Here is a 16,874-nt window from a genome sequence, read left to right on the forward strand (position 1 = left end):
ACACCAAGCTTTTTTTTATTGTTGTTGTTGTTGTTGTTGTTTTGGTTGCTCAGCACTACAATTGGCTCTGAACAACAACCAGATTTATGACCAAATTCTCTCCTGCCAAGACCACCCAAAATTTTTCCCCGGCAACAATATTCGCTATTAAATATGGTAGCTCGTAATTTGGAGAGAAGTTGATTGCCAATTCTAGCTGACTGTCTTAGGCTCGTCAACATTCAAGATTTCATTGATGATACGTTTATGAAACCACGGGATATTTACAAAAGTCTGTTATTTCTTCAATATAAAATAACAAAGAAAATAGTTTCGACACTGTTTCGATTTTTCCTTACCTTTTTCGCTCTGTTGAAAGTTAATTTTGCCATTCTTCCGTTTGTACTTTTGTAGTAAAAGTCAACTGTTTTTGTATCCCCGTTTAGTCTAACGCCGAGTTGCGGCCGGTTATTTGGATCTACGATTTTGAGTAAATTCCATCTAGCTTTCCGTGTTGGCCCTCTCATCATGAAAGTGCTGATTAATGAGAACTGTTCTGGTAATCCCTTTGGAAATAAGGCACTGCAGAAAAAAATGAGTAAAGATGAAAAAAAAGAAAGGAGCAGTTAGTAAGCAGAAAAATCATTGTAAAATCGTTATTTGATCCGTGAACAATAACAGCAAGGGGAGGTTATCTTGTAAAGAAGAAGTAAGATGATGAAGTATTAAAGATATTGTGAAAGAAAAAGGTTTTGTTATAGGAGAGAAAAAAAAAAGAAAACGAGAGGAAGGGAGAATGAGAGAGAGAGAGAAAGCAAACAGATATAAAACTGATATGGAATACAATTTTATGAAAAGTCATTGCATTTTTTTCATACGTTATTGTCAGCTTTTCAACCAAATTGTAATCACACCAGAGCTTAAATAAATATTTGGTTATATTCTGCCGATTGTGATTTTAGTCGTTTTTGTAATTCTATACAAAACACAGTAAATGATATCGGACAAATGCAGCCATTAGGGTTAGGATTAGGGTTAGGGTTTTATTTCCCGGAAATACTTTCATTTTTTTTACTGAAATAGGGACTCGTGATTGGAAAATAAATGGCAATTCTTATGTGATATTGTTGGCAGTTCTTGAATTCAATACTAACTTACAGATAGATTATTTCACTAACTGGATTATATCAGCCTAGCGAGAAACATCAATCAAACGGATTTGAAAACGGATATGTTGTTTGGCAGAAGATATTGAAAAGGAACAGACTAATGTGAAAACTAATAGAAAGACAATTATATCGTTTATAGACAGTTATATCATGGAACTGAGCAGGAATATGAAGTGAGAAACAAATACCTTGTGGGAATACGTAAATTTGACCCTTCTGTTATTTTATAAGCCACCTGTAGAGCGTTGCTACCCCGCGTTTGATGTACACCTGGGATATTTGTTCTTGTGTCTAATTCATATGTAGATATAAAATCGAATGCTGAAAAATATACAAAGGAAAACATTGTAAGATAGAACTATAAAACAATTATTTGTGATATATTGATAGAAAGTTTATCAAAAGACAAGATGAAAGAACCTTTGAGAGGTGTGTAAAAGGAGAAACTAAAGAAAGAGAGAGGGGAAGAAAAAGAGAGGGAGGGAGGGAGAGAGAGAGAGAGAAAGATATAAGATTTGGTCTTAATTAGAAATTTTATTAATGAATCTCGCTATCAATTAACATAAAACTGTTATAAGGTCGATATTATTGTTTTACATTCATAATCTGTTTCTTTTCTTTACCTTTCTTTTTTCATCATCGAATGAGAGCAGGAAGAAGTGTAGCCATGAGGTTTTTAATGGATTCCGACACTGACGATCGAAAGGAAGAGAGTCATCTCTACACCAGAAACCAGGCATGAATGTTTGTAACAAAGTATATTTCCGCAAAGTCAGTTGGTGTTGAAACTGGGTCACGTTTTGACGCAATCTCCGCAACCATTAGCATTACTTTGGTTCAGGTAAACTTATTTTGGAGATTTAAATAAAAGATGGACTCGATTAAAATGTTTTGTTGTTACTTATCTACATCTACGGGAATTGAGCTCAGAAATAATCATAACCGAAATGGTGTAGGAATCAAGTTTATAGAGAATTCCTGGCAACTCATCACTCTTGGAATCCTTGGTGTTGGTTCCATTTATCACAAAAGTGCCAAATGATGGAAAACGATCGAGTCTGCTTTTAAATATGGTCGTCTGGTTTTTGTTCTTTCGAAACTCTACAAGGATTTAATTGTAGAGAAACGAGACTAAAATGCATATTATGTTTGGGGATTTGATAATTTATTCAGGGGTTAATTCTTTTCTCTTTTTTTTCAAAACACCGGCGAGAAACCAAAGATATAAATATTCTTAAGACATAGTCCCTGGCATCGAATTAGACATTCTCTTTTCACTTGACAGAATACGTAACGTGAAACAGTGACTGACCAACTGGACACCCACAGCTATTGGCACTATCGTTCCAAAATTGCTTCATGAAATAAATGAATTTATAAACTTTGAAACTTTAAACTCTTCATATATGTTGAAACACTGAGCAGTTCTTTATTAATTTTTTTTCCTTTTAAACTCCGTTGACAAAACGTAAGCAAAAAGACGAAAAGAGGATTTCCATGGTAGACCTATGTCTTTTAGCTTTCATCTGTATCACGTATTTTAGTTCTTATAAGGCGTATACTATTTGAAGTCTAAAAGATTTTTTGCTTTGTAGCAATATCACTAGCAGATTTCAAAAGCCATTTCTTGTGATCACTCATCTCACCCCTGCACATCCCTCGCACCATCATTGTTGCTTCTGCCATTTCTGTAATAACATGTCCGACAACGAAAACACCAGCATTAACAGAAAATAACACCCATCTTCGCCAACACCATGGTTTCTACAACCATCACGCGTCTGACTCCTATCAACAGCCTGTATGTGTTATATTTTACATGCTGGTGGAATAAATTAAAAAAGCTCATGGTTGGCTGATCACACAAACAACATTTCGCATGATATTATACATGCTGCCTGCGTCATAGAAATAATGTGTCGTCGGCTGATTAATGAACAACATAACAAAAAAAAACAAAGGAAAGAAAAAAAGGGATTTCTCGTTGAAGTTTGACATATTTTTAACTGAACAGTTTTAGGTTGGACATTAACACATAACTTCAACGAACTCATATTTATGGCATACACACATACATACATACATACATATATTTGATGAAGGCCAAAGAATATATCGATTGAAGTCGCTAACGTTAATAAAGGCACAAAGGTAATTAGTCTACAAGAAACAAGGAAACGTAATCCTTGATACTCTGTCTATTAAACCTGGTGACATATTTCTATGTCTTTTGAGTTGGTGTATTGATACCGTAGTTTAGAAACAGGAAGTGTGATGTTGATATCTTTAATGATATAAATTAAATATCATGGCTTCGCACAAGCGCTATGTGTCAACTAATTAGAAGCTTACCTCTTGGTCTTTGATACTCGTTTCAGGGTTACTATTATTTGCAACAACAACTACTCTGACTTAAAACACTGTTTTTCGTTTGTGTTTATCTTCGCACCAGAATCAAAAGTTCGGTTGATCACCGGACGTAAAATATAAATTAAATCTAATTATTTCAATCTCAGCATTTTATGGTAAAAGAGATGAATGAGTTTGAGAGTTTTTAAACAGAAATAGTAAAGTCATTGTACTTCGTTAAGGGACAATGATCTGCTAAGTTCATCTCATTTCATCTTCTTCGCTCACTTAATCCTGGGATGGTCACGAGGTTAGAGTTTTGAAGTATGTCCTCCTCCGGGTCCTGTCAGAAGCGACCATCTCCAATCGATCTGACTTGATCTCCAAGCATGACCAACTGAGTTCATGGATGTTATCCAACCATCTTGCTCGTGGTCTACCCCCAGGATCTTCTGCCTGTAATCCTGCCCAGCCATTCTTTCCCGAGACATTCTTACCACATGGCCATTGTATCGGAGCTGTGATCTCTCAATTCGGTGAAGTAGCATCTCTTCTTGGAGCGCATCTCTGATCTTCGAGTTATGCACTTTGTCGAGTAATGTTACTCCACAGACTGTTCACAGGAGTTCCTGTTCTTTCTGTCGTTACCCAAGATTCAAGTTTTAAATATTGGAAGTAAAATACGAGTTACGTTAATAAGGTTTATACTTAAGGGACTTCATGTCCGAGATATAAAGAAAACGCCCGTTAATTCTGAAATTATCACGGTCGTTCTGGTATCATGTGATTTTTCTTCTTCATTTTTTAGGTTTAATGTAAAAAAATAAGCCAAATTTTCAGCTCTCAAAAACTCCATAACATTAATATTCAAATATAGCTAAATTATTTTAATGAAGCCGCTAATTTCCTCTTAATAATACTTAGATTGTAGTATTTGTAATGCCCGCGTGAAAGACTTCCATCCGAAACTTCCTGTTCAACTAGTGTAACTCATAAGTGTTTTATTAGTTTACCCCGGTAAATTTCAGTCCTCTCATAGGAAATCGATATTCCTAGCCATAAATAATGTAGTTCGATAATTGAACTCCATAATAGCATGAATAAGCTAGTTATCTAGTTTATTTGTTGGAGAATGTTTATGTGTGAGCTGATGTACTCTAGAATCAGCATTGAAAGACTTTGCTGGGATAAGCGTAAAACAGAGGAATAAAATACACTTACGCAGAAAAAAAAAAAAGACATTCGCAATTTAGAAGGATGGCTCAATTTTGTTTGAAGAGTTCAAAGTATTTTTTAACAGGGAAACGTTATCGAAAATAACATGGAATAAGTTGTGAATGACTGTTGATGATTTTTGTTTTATCACTGCTATAGTTCTAAGGTCACATAGAAGTGACACCTTAATGGAGTTGCTTTCACGTCTCAATTGTGAGTTCCAGGAGAGTTTTTAATTCTTGGCATGCACGCTTTTGTTTTGATTCTGCCCTTGTTAACGCTAGAGTTTTCTTGTCAAATCCTTTCCCACCACCGGACCCCGAAAGTGTTAATCCGCCAGAATAAGAAAAGCAAGTCTAGTTTTCTTTTTTTCTTTTGATTACTTTTTTAATAAAATAATAACTCGGTGTCATATTTGTTGTCGGTTCTGTGACATTAGGACAGGTTTACGAGTTTAGATATACTGATGCCACATACGTAGAAATAATGTTGTTTTTAATTTCCTCTCGGATTCCTTTAACTATAATTACATCTAGTAAAGTAAAAGAAGGGGTTTTCAGTCGAAATATAAAGAAAATATTGCGAGTGAAATGCCACGACGGCTTTTGCAGTAGAAGACAAACCGTTCTATTTTGTAACTGAAGATCATCTCATATATCATCACTAATTTAATAAAATTATATTTTTAGTAAACAAATATTCTAAATTTATTAATGGCTTATGCCTCCTTAGTAGCTAACAGCTAATACTTAAATGCGATATAATGCGCCGTAACGAAAGCGTTGAATCCAGTTGCGGTTTGCGGTTGATATTAATTTTTTTATGTTGGTTATTTGGTGGCATTCCTGAAGATCTCCGATATCGTGTTCCGTATTTAGGTATGAGGCATTTTATAAAACTACTGTGGAATAACCACTGTACACAAAAGCTACAGTAGTTACTTTTCGTATGTGGAACATAACAATGAGCAATCTCAACAAACTTGTCGACATGCTACAGATTCAAGTGCCAAATTTATTTTGGCAAGACCAAGATTGGAAAATAAACTTGATGCCAATATGTAAATAGTTATTAGATATTTTTAAGAGCTTATAAATCACTTACAAAGTATAATATATTTAAAAACTGGATAACGTTTACGAGAGACCGGAGACTTGTCAAAATATTTATGTTGTGAAACTTGTTGAAAATCAAATAAATACTTCCACATATATTCTGACAGAAAAAAGAGCAAATAGTTCCAAATTCATTTCTATACACTGGTTGTGGTAAAAGGGAGTATTCCCTTGTATTTCTCTTAAAAATATATTCCCCATGGGAGAATATCATCTGAACTGGTATTTTGATCTAAAAACGATGCAAGTTAAAATGGAAGATCAGAATAGACAACTCGGTACGTATAATGACGTGTACAGAGTACAAGGATTGTGGATTCTGGTATTCTAATACTTTATGAATGTTATTCTAACATGTATAGCAAATAGGCTCCATCGATGAGGACAAACTCAGTGCCGGAGCTGTATCGAAGCAGCAGTACAAGACTTGGGAATATCGTATGGAAAAGTATCTACGTAAATATCGTTTAACAAAATAGATTAAGAACTAATCTAGGAATTTAAGACGAACAGAAATGTAAGGAAATAAAATGATTGTATTGATGTGTAGATAGATTTTATTTCCTTTCTATGGATTTATGTGGCTTTAAAGAATGATATGTTAAGAGAGATTTTCATAAAGTGTAAAATGGATAAGCCGAGCTGAAAATAGTAATTAACGAAAAAGTGTGGCTCTACCTGGTATGTCGTCATATGCTCCTAAATTCTCTGGACATACTTCATCTGTTTGTTCAAAAACTTCTGAAAATAGAAATGGTAATACGGGTATTAGTATAAGAATTAGTATAGATATTAACGGAACTGTCACCCCCCCTCTCTCTCTCTTTCTTTCTCTCTCTCTCTCTCTCTCTCTCTCTCTCTCTCTCTCTCTCTTTCTCCATCTCTATATATTTATGCATATATATTTATGTGTGTATGTGCATGGTGAATCACCAAGCTATCAGGACATAAACAAACCAACAACAGTTGTCAAGTGGTAGTGGAACGATCACGTAGCGCTGCACACACTAACTGCTGACGGGCTTCCACAAAGTTTCCGTCCACCTAATTCACTCATAAGGCTTTGGTCGGCGGGCGGCAATTGTAGAAGATACTTGCTCAAGGGGCTGTGCGCTGGAACTGAACCCGAAACAGTGAGATTACCAAATGAACTTCTTAACTAGATAGCCGTATATATATTCAGTAATTCTAAACGCAATTTAAGGCGGCGAGTAGGCTGAATCGCTTGCACGTCGAATAAAATGCTTAGCGGCATTTCGTCCGGCTGAGTTCAAATTCTATCGATCTCGACTTTGCCTTTCATCGCCTTCGGTGTCGATGAAATAATCACCAATTGAGAACCAAGGTCATGTAATCGACTTTTCCCCTTCCCCCAAATTTCAGAGAGGGAAAGGGTAAGAGAAAGGGAAAGAGAGAGAGAGAGAGAGAGAGAGAGAGAGAGAGAGAGAGAGAGAGAGAGAGAGAGAGTATGTGTTTATCAGTTTTTAAAATAAAATCAAAGTAAATTAAGCAGTTACAGGATTGGTAAAATTAAATTTGTCTTTGAGGTGATGGCTTACATTTATTGAATTACACCCTCAAATATACCCGCTTGCACACACACACACACACACACACACACACACACACACACACACACACACCGAATGAAACTGAAGCAAACACAGACTACAAACAATTAATACAAATATCAAATACAACAAGGAATGCCGAAACAAACGAAACAACTGATCTCGTTTTGTAAAAAAAAGGAGTAAAATAGGTAATGCTTCGTGGGGTGCACCCAGCGAGAATCCAAACAATTACGTATCTGTTACCGTATCTATTCCTTATTCGTAATACAGTGATCAAATACACACGTTCGCATTTATTAGAACGTATAACAAATAGATACGTAAAATGTGTTTTCAGATTGATAAGGTATATAATATTTTCATATATTTTCGTACAATTCTTACGGTGACCGACATTCAGCAAAGCAGAAAAAGTGACACAAAACAAAATATTAAAAAAGAAAAACCGTGTCAAAGAAAATGTCAAGTTCATCAGACGATCGTATTCCCGCTTTTACGAACGACTCTCCACCACCACCACCACCGCCAACCCACTTCATTATCTTCAACAGTTATTGCTACCTTCTATTTTACTTTTACTATTTTCTTTCTTTGTTGTCTTTCCGTTTTTTTTTTCTTTCTCTCTCGTTTGTATTTGCATCTGCGTACGGCAAGGCTGATATGTAGCAATAGTAAGGTAGAAGGTAAGGGCTGTAGCCCGATAGTGGTAGTGGTGGTGGTGGTGGTTGAAGCATTGGGCGGCCATGATTTATTTAGTGAAAGTAATAGGGGTAAAGAAACAAAAAATTGTTACGATGATGGCTTCTGTGAAATATTATCCCCAAAAGAAGGGCTCTAATAGCAAATGCAAGGGGTTCACTCTAATAATAAATAAACTTGCATTCTGGAGCAGTTTTCAGAAACGAGCAAGTATTAATTAGCAGCCCAGAGCCCCCGCCCCCTTCAAATGGTACACCGTCTTAAAGTTTGCTATTTACTGAAGTACAGACGTACTTGTGTGGTTAAGGTCGTTTCGCAACCACGTGGTCGTAGTTTCGGGTTCATTCCTATTGTTTGGCTTTTTAGGCAAGTGTATTCTGCTACATTCCTGGATCAGGATCTTTTTTAAAACGGGGGCCACATTTTTCATTAATGTTTTACGTAGTGTTTTTGGTACCGAAAGACTTTCAAACTTCGTATACTTATCTATTTTGTGTTATAGAACAGAAAAATATTTTTGTATTCGAATTTATTTCATGTAAAAAATTGTCTTATTTCGATAATTTCAACCAATCACTGACAAGTATTCAGTTGTTTATATTTACTCCTTTGGCTGATTAAGCCATAGCTTCGTTTTATTTGCTTTTTTCATTTTAAATTTGCTTTTTTCATTTTCTTTTTTTTTCTTCGTTTTATTTGCTTTTTTCTTTTTAAATTTGCTGTTTTACCCTAACCCTAACCCTAACCCTATCACCGATAGAATTGTTCCAGAATCGTTTGTTTATGTAGTCGGCACTTAATGTATATCGGCTGAATGGACGTCAGTGATTGGTTGAAATTACAGAAATACGACAACTTTAACATGGAATAAGTTAGGGATTTCTTTTTTTTTAAGAAGACTAAGAGAAAAAGATGTTTTATATGACACATTCTACCAGTGTTCCAAGTTTCAAAGTGTTTCGTTAATGAAAAATGTGGTCCCCGTTTTAAAAAAGATCCCTGGATCAATCAATGCTGTGATTTGGTAGACGGAAACTGTATGGAACCCCATTGTATATTTATATTTATGTGTGTATGTGTGCATGCGTGCGTATCTAAGTGTTTGTTTCCACACCGCTTGACAAACGGTGTTGTTTTGTTTACGTCCCCGTAACTTATCAGTTCGATGAATGAACGATAGAATAAGTACCAGATTTTATACAAGCAAACAAAAGAGACAAAACATGAGCCTTTTTCGAGTTTATACGTGTTTGCCTGATCTAACAGAAATAGCAGAATATATTTCTCAAATTAGACAATATCATTTTGAAAAATGAAGGGCAGACTGGATAACGTAGCCCTAAACATGCAACGTTGAAGAAAAGGTTGGGATGGTCACGATCGGAGCATCTCTAGTCGCAGGTCTGCTTCATCAGCGATGACCCGGGTTTATTCAGCAAAATAACAATTTGTCCATTTAGAGAAGGAACTCTTAAGTTAGCATAAGTGAATGCGTCAACTAAAGGGGGCGAGTCTGTTTTTACACAAATTTAGAGATTTTCTTGCAGTTATTTAATGAAATAATGAATTAGCGGTCCTATTAAGAAATAACTATTTACTTAAGATTACTCGACGGCTTAACTTAATCAAATTCTACTTTAGTCGAGTTGATGACCTTTCGGTCGTGCTGTTTGTTTTGGCGCAGTTGTTCGCTTCGGTTCAATGTAAAGATTAAAGACATTCTTCACAAGTTAATCCTTTCTACCAAAGCAATGTTTGTAACGATTAAAGTCAACTTTTAGGCGGCTACTTTCATATGATAACAGCTTTTACACCTGCAAATCGCTCGCTACCTGATTAAATAAGCAAAGCGTTAGTAGCTATTGTAGGTGCTAATTTAGTAGAACGATAAGTGGTACAATATGAACAAGCAAACTCTCGATTCTTCGAGCCGGTTTCGTGACGTCATTAAAGCAATTTCACTTCATTTTAAGAATTACTGTGGCTTGAAGACCTTCTCGATGTTTCCAAAAAACAATCCTTTTATATATATATATATATATATATATATATATATATATATATATATATATATATATATATATATATATATATATATATATATATATATATATACTTTGATAATTTGATGGGTTGCGGCAAGTATTGGCCCATGTCTAACTTAATAGCACCACCTGGCAAAGTCATTCAAATCAGAAATCGGACAACATGGCCCACTTGAGGAGAGAGTTACTGTTTACAGACATATCCGAGTGCAGGGGTTTTATCTGGGATTTTTTTAAGGAATTTGTCCAAAGACTTCTTGAACTTTATACCTTTCCACAAACACACACGCACACGCACACGCGCACACACACACACACACACACACACACACACACACACACACACATATATATATACATCTATATATACACACATATATACATATATATTTACATAAATAATATAATATAATATAATATATGTATATATATACATACATACATACATTCATACATACATACATATACATGCATACATGGACGTTACCAACGGTGCAATTAACATACACAGGAGAGATAGATACAAGACGTGGACAGTAATTACAGGACAAAAACGAATGAAATACGTAAACAGCGAGAGAGAAAATGGAAAACAGGACAAGTTAACAGAGAAAAAGGACCCTTCATCCATCAGTTGTCGTTTGTCTGTCTCCTCCTCATTTCGAGCATTCAAACGACAATACGAGTCTTCAGAGACAGTTGCTCTCATAAATTCTAAAATAAATTTTAGGATTTGTGGAGGGTCAAAGTTGGGAACAAAAGAATCATAGTGGAGACATACAAGGAAACCGAAAGAAAACAGACATGGAGGGTCGTTAGACCGGAACGAAAGAATAGTAAACGCTGGGAGAGACATTTTTCTTTTAAAGAGAAAAGATATACAAATGTGTGTGTGTATATATATATATATATATATATATATATATATATATATATATGTGTGTGTGTGTGTGTGTGTGGGTGTGGGTGTGTGGGTGTGTGTGTGTGCGTGTGTGTGTGTGTGTGTGTGTATATATATGTGTATGTGTATATATATATATATATATACACATACACAAACATATATATATATATAGATATACATATATATATATAAACATATACACACACACACACGAAAACATATATATATATATATATATATATATATATATATATATATATATACAGGGGGAGAAGGGGACAGAGAGTGAGAGAGAGAGAAAGACAGGAAGAGGGAAGGAGAGTGCGTGTGTTTATTGTATCGAGTTCATCTCCCCACCGCGCAGTGTTTTATGAACGTGCGTGGCTTCGTGGTTAGGAAATTCGTCCCACGTTTGTAAGGTCGTGACTTCGATTCCCGGCGGCGTGTCGTGTCCTCGAACAAGAAACTTTATTTCGAGTTGCTCCACTTCAATCAAATGGCAAAATTGAGAACGGTCAGCCTTGTCACATTTGGTGTCATGCTGAAAGTCCCTGGGAACCACGTTAAGGGTACACGAATCTGTGTAGTACTCAGCTACTCGCAGATCAATTTCACGAGCGAGCAGAGTGTTCTGTTGATCGGATCAACTGGAGCACTAATCGTCGTCGCAATCGGACCGCCGGTCGAAGTCGCGTGAGTGAATTAGGAAGACGGAGACTGTGTGGAATCCGTCGTATACACACACACACACACACACAGAGACACACAAAACTATATATATATATATGTTCATGTTTTGCGTTCTATTTACCTATATGCATCACTCAACATACATATGTCTGCACGTATGTATGTGCAGACATACATAGGGAAGAAATATATACATTTCAATGTCATGTGGCGAAGAGTTTCTAATAAATACAGTCTGTCCATTAAACCTTCTACATTAAAAAGCATCATAAAATGGGGGAGAAATTCCCTTGCAGGTTTTCTTTTGCTCTTACTTAGATTAAGGGAGCTACGCACCACATGCGTACATTAGACACTATAACCGGATCTGCCAGTGGAACTAAGAACGAAGCCGTTATCTGTATGTATGTATGTATGTATGTATGTATGTATGTGTATGAAGAGAGAGAGAAAGAGAGAGGGTGAGGAAGGGAGGGAGAAAAAGAGAGAGAAAGGGAGAGAGAGAGAGAGAAGTCGGGGAAGAGAGAATTTGAGACAAGCTGACACAGAAACACAATTTTGAGTGCATAAAGCCTCGGTTCAGATAGCGAAGCAAATATACAAATGCATACAACAACAGATATATATAGCTTATTATGTTATACGTATGTATACGTGTCATCATATACATCCACACACAAGGATAATATATATACATACATACATACATACATACATACATATATATATATATATATATATATATATATATATATATATATATATATATACAGTACATATATTTATTTATATACATATATATGTATATATGTATACATACATATATATACACGTGTGTGTGTGTGTGTTAAAACAAAGAAAACAAAGACTAGGAAATTTGGTATATTTTTAATTTATGTATGTACGTATATACATTTCTGCAGACTGACATAAAGAAAAACACCAAATAATTAGTCACAGACAGTTCCACGATTGCTAATTGGCGCATTTTTAATGAACGAGAAACTTTCAAAAGAGACAGGACGGAATCATCAAAGGATACACACCAACATCATTAGATATAAACTGAGATAAGAACACGAATCTACATCGCAAACATTCTATCTAAACAACTGTCTATCCTAATTAATTAAAACATCCACGGACACCGAGGAAAGGAATTTCTATATAAATGCATAGACACATCGTTCAGCAATTGAAGCCAATAATATTCTCATAAAGGCAAACATAACTAAAATTATCCGATATAAATAACTTGAGAGAAAACTAGAGAGGATCTCTGTTTTGCGAAAAATAAACAGTTATTCTTTTCTATTCTAGGTACAAAACCGGAAATTTAGGGGGAGGGAGCCAGTCGATTAGATCGACCCCAATACGCAACTGGTACTTAATTTATCGGCCCCCGAAAGGATGAAAGGCAAAGCCGACCTCGGCGGAATTTGAATTCAGAACGTAAAGACAGACGAAATACCGCTGAGCATTTTGGCCGGTGCGCAAACGTTTCTGCCAGCTCGCTACCTTGAAAATAAACAGTTATTAAATTAGTGATGTGCGTTGTAGAAAGCGAGAAGAAGGCGCCATTTTGGATCAAAGCCTTTTCTCTGAAAAAGTGAGGATATAAATGGAATCTATAACCTTACAACTTATTTCTAAAAGTTTTTCCCCTGAATAACTTTGTCTCAAGCATTATAACTAACTTCCCATTACGGTGAATGACTTTATCTTATTTTACACAACTTAAATTTAATTAACCTTATTTGTTTATTCAAATTGTAAATCGAGTTATCTGTTATATCACTCAGATATTTCTCTTTCCTTCATTTATAAAACTTCGCACGTCTTTATTCTTATGAAGACTTTTAACTGTTAAGTATACACAGGTTATGTAAACGTGTTTTGTTCACCGACACTGAATTCATGTGACCCGTTGAAAAGAGGAGGTAAGCGGCCTCCTTCAAATATATTTTATTGAATACGTAAGAATGTATTTTTATAATAAAGATAAATGCATAAAGAATATAAATAAACGTTAGTGTTTGAAGTAATCACTTTTGCTCATTGGCAGTAGAGGGAAAGAGAGGAGGAGAGGGACAGAGAGGGAGAGTGAAAGAGAAGGACAGAGAGAAAGAGAGGGAGAGAGAAAGAGAATGAGAGGGAGAGAGAAAGAGAATAGAGGGAGAGAGACTTAAGAGAGTGGAAAGTAAGTAAATGACCAAAATGAATGCAGACGCCAAGAAAGCAGAACAGCTCACCATACGATGCCAAGGGGTTAAGCTATGCAAGGTTAACCAGTTGAAGTACTTAGGACCGATTGCCGACCAAACAACGGGATGAATCTAGGAAATCAGAACAAGACTTGGTGCAGGAAGAATAACCCAGGGGTCATTTAATAAAATGTGCCCTCAACAAAAACGTGAAGCTGAAACTTCTAAAACCTGGTTTGGCTAGTAGCCGTCACCATTTACCTCAGTATTTGACTGGTATCCCGGCGAGATGAAAAGCAAAATTGACCTATGCGAGATTTGATCTCAGAATGTAAAGAGCCAGATAATTGCACGGCATTCTTCCTTAGACTCTGAGGAGTGTGCTAGTTTACCACCCTGTTATACATTACTAAGGATTTCTTCGTTGCCACGAGTGTATAGAAGGACAGATAAGAACATAACACTCGATTATTAACGGTACATCTATGGTTGTTTAGCACGGAGGTGGGGTTTAGTTTCAAAAGCAGTGATAACTGAATCAGTGATAAATGAATCATACCCACGCCTTTTGTAAATAAAAGGATTGATAGAATCGTTGACAACAAACTTGCGGCCCACAACAGCGAAGCTTCAGGCGTCGCGTATTTTCCTGATCCTCTCCACCTGTTGCTGTAAAAATACACTCGTGTGAGTCTTTTGCTTGGATCAAGGGCCTTCGTATATTTTTTGTTCTCTGATCACATGTTGACGGGGATGGGTACGTAAACCCGTGTACAAGATGCGCAACCTCGCAACAGGGTTATGTAAGAACAAGCGATAAGCAGTGCATTCTGGGTAACTGAATACAGTGGATAGTCACTGGGGAGCGTCTTGGCGGTACAAGCAGAACATTCAACTGATCGCCAACCCATGTAAACATAGAGCAATCTGTAATATGCGTAACATGGTTAACAATCGAGCGTATCCCGTTATCCCGAATCCAGTGATGAATTAATCCGTGATAAATAGGGTTACAAGTACTTATTTTAACGACAGTCTTAGGTAGATCCGTCAAGTCAATTCGAGACAGGTTTTAAACTGAAAACTGTGTGAAATTAAATACTGTTGATTACTTCGCTCATGTCTACGACTCCAACAACCTATTATGCTAAATTGTTTCATTAATGTATTATTGTATCTAAAATATAAAAAGTAACTTTATGAAGAAATTTGTCGTCGATACGACGTTTCACTGACACAGTTAAATATTTTAGAATCTTGAATGACATAAACTAAATTAAATATAACACCTACTCAATCTAACCTATCAATCTTTGGCCTATCAAAAATAGGGTCATTCTAATTTTCTGTAATGTTTTATCGCCTGAAAAATGCGGAAGGTAAATGAAAACTCTTTCGCTACTTCATACGACGCCTTTTATTGAAATAAACGTCGGCAGCAAGAAAAGAATAAAACGTGACAGTAAAATATAAACAGATGGAAAATAGAAATACGATGTAATATAATATGTAAATATGCAATTTCCTCTTATCTTTTGACAAACTCATTGAATGGAAAGCATACGTTTAGTGATAGCTGTGCCCAGTATAAAGTGACGCACACTTACATTCAAACTCCATTACAATCACATTGCATTTTATTTTCATGATAATTCGTGGACACACAGATTTCAATTATAGATTACTTGTTAGGCAACAGCAATCAATTAAATGCAAGAAATAACACCTTGGAAATAAAATAAAGAATTTAAACGAAATGAAATAAAGTAAGTGATTTCAATCAAAACTGAAACTTTTTAAGTTTTCATAGTTTTGTCAAAAGGTGAAGTCAGTGCTTTCTCAGAAAGTAGAAGCAATTTACCAGTTGATGTCGATTCTATAACGTTTGTGACGGATGTCTTCTCAAGTGTTTTTGATATATTTATATTGTTTGTGTTATATTCACACTTCTAAAGTAGTCTCAGCAAACCTAATTCGTTAGAAACTATAGACTATTGCTTGAAATGATAATAGAGACTATTTAGTTTCTATGGGCCTCATTTTGAGTTCTTAATATATGGTAATATTAGGGTGACCACCAGGTCGAATCGTTAGAAAAGTGCTTAGCGACCTTTCGTCCGCCTTGACGTTCTGAGTTCAAATTCCGCCGAGGTCGACTTTGTCTTTCATTCTTTCGGGGTCGATAAAATAAGTACCAGTTGAGTACTGGGTCGATACAATCAACCAATCCCCTCCCCCAAAATTGCTGGTCATATGCAAAACTTTGACACCAATATATGGTAATGTACTCTATTTACTCGTGTACAAGTCGTACTATTTTATATTTCACTTTAAATGGAAAAAAAAGTGGTGCGACTTATACACGGGGCAAAGTTTGTATTTGAAGGGGAAAGAATTTGTACCAAGGTTTGACACTAAATTAGGGATGCCACTTGTAAATATGGTAAGAACAGAAGAAAAAAGGAGAAAGAAAAGAATGCACTCAACACCGGAGTTAAAGACACATCCGAAAGGAGCTCCCCGTCACGTCGAAAACGGTTGAGGCGTAGAGGCCGAAACCGGACGTGGTTCCTTCTGATGATGTCTTTAGTCACTGGATCCTATAAAGAAGCTGTTGAGGTAGCGAACCACGAAACACGGTTGGAATTCCATGTAAATAATTAAGAACGAAGAAAAGATTATATTCTTGCAACGGTTGTGTCAAATAATTTGAACACAAACCGAAAGTTAAAAATAGGAGAGGCTTTGCAGCTGAGAAAGGAAAGCGTTTTCAGATCAAAAGATCGGGAGCCAAAATATATTTTACAGAGGCATTTAAATTTTTCATGTAACTCTGAGATAACAGTTGAGGGATATTCCTGTTTAAATAACGGAGACCTTGTGTTTAAGTAATTGGATCGCAACTGTAAATAGACTCATGGAAATATCAGG

The 16,874-nt window shown here is 35.8% G+C and overlaps 1 protein-coding gene and 1 long non-coding RNA gene across 6 annotated transcripts in view; one reads left to right on the plus strand and one right to left on the minus strand.

The window, feature by feature from the left end:
• Positions 1 to 1,941, plus strand: part of LOC128248540 (uncharacterized) — a 106,984-nt gene extending 105,043 nt beyond the window's left edge. The window contains exon 3 of the long non-coding RNA XR_016242802.1: positions 1,802 to 1,941. This is a non-coding gene — a long non-coding RNA (uncharacterized LOC128248540). The remainder of the gene's footprint in view (positions 1 to 1,801) is intronic.
• LOC106871778 (uncharacterized) overlaps positions 1 to 16,874 on the minus strand; it is a 262,045-nt gene that overhangs the window by 190,387 nt on the left and 54,784 nt on the right. For all 5 annotated transcript variants that reach the window (XM_052969918.2, XM_052969917.2, XM_052969916.2 and 2 more), the window contains exons 3-5: positions 6,506 to 6,568; positions 1,337 to 1,469; positions 339 to 561 (exon numbers count right to left, since the gene is read on the minus strand). In XM_052969918.2, coding sequence (XP_052825878.1) covers positions 339 to 561; positions 1,337 to 1,469; positions 6,506 to 6,568 — 419 coding nt within the window. The remainder of the gene's footprint in view (positions 1 to 338; positions 562 to 1,336; positions 1,470 to 6,505; positions 6,569 to 16,874) is intronic.

Source organism: Octopus bimaculoides, chromosome 8 (genome assembly GCF_046866305.1).
Source record: "Octopus bimaculoides isolate indiv1 chromosome 8, ASM4686630v1, whole genome shotgun sequence".
In the NCBI taxonomy this organism is placed as follows: Eukaryota; Metazoa; Mollusca; class Cephalopoda; order Octopoda; family Octopodidae; genus Octopus; species Octopus bimaculoides.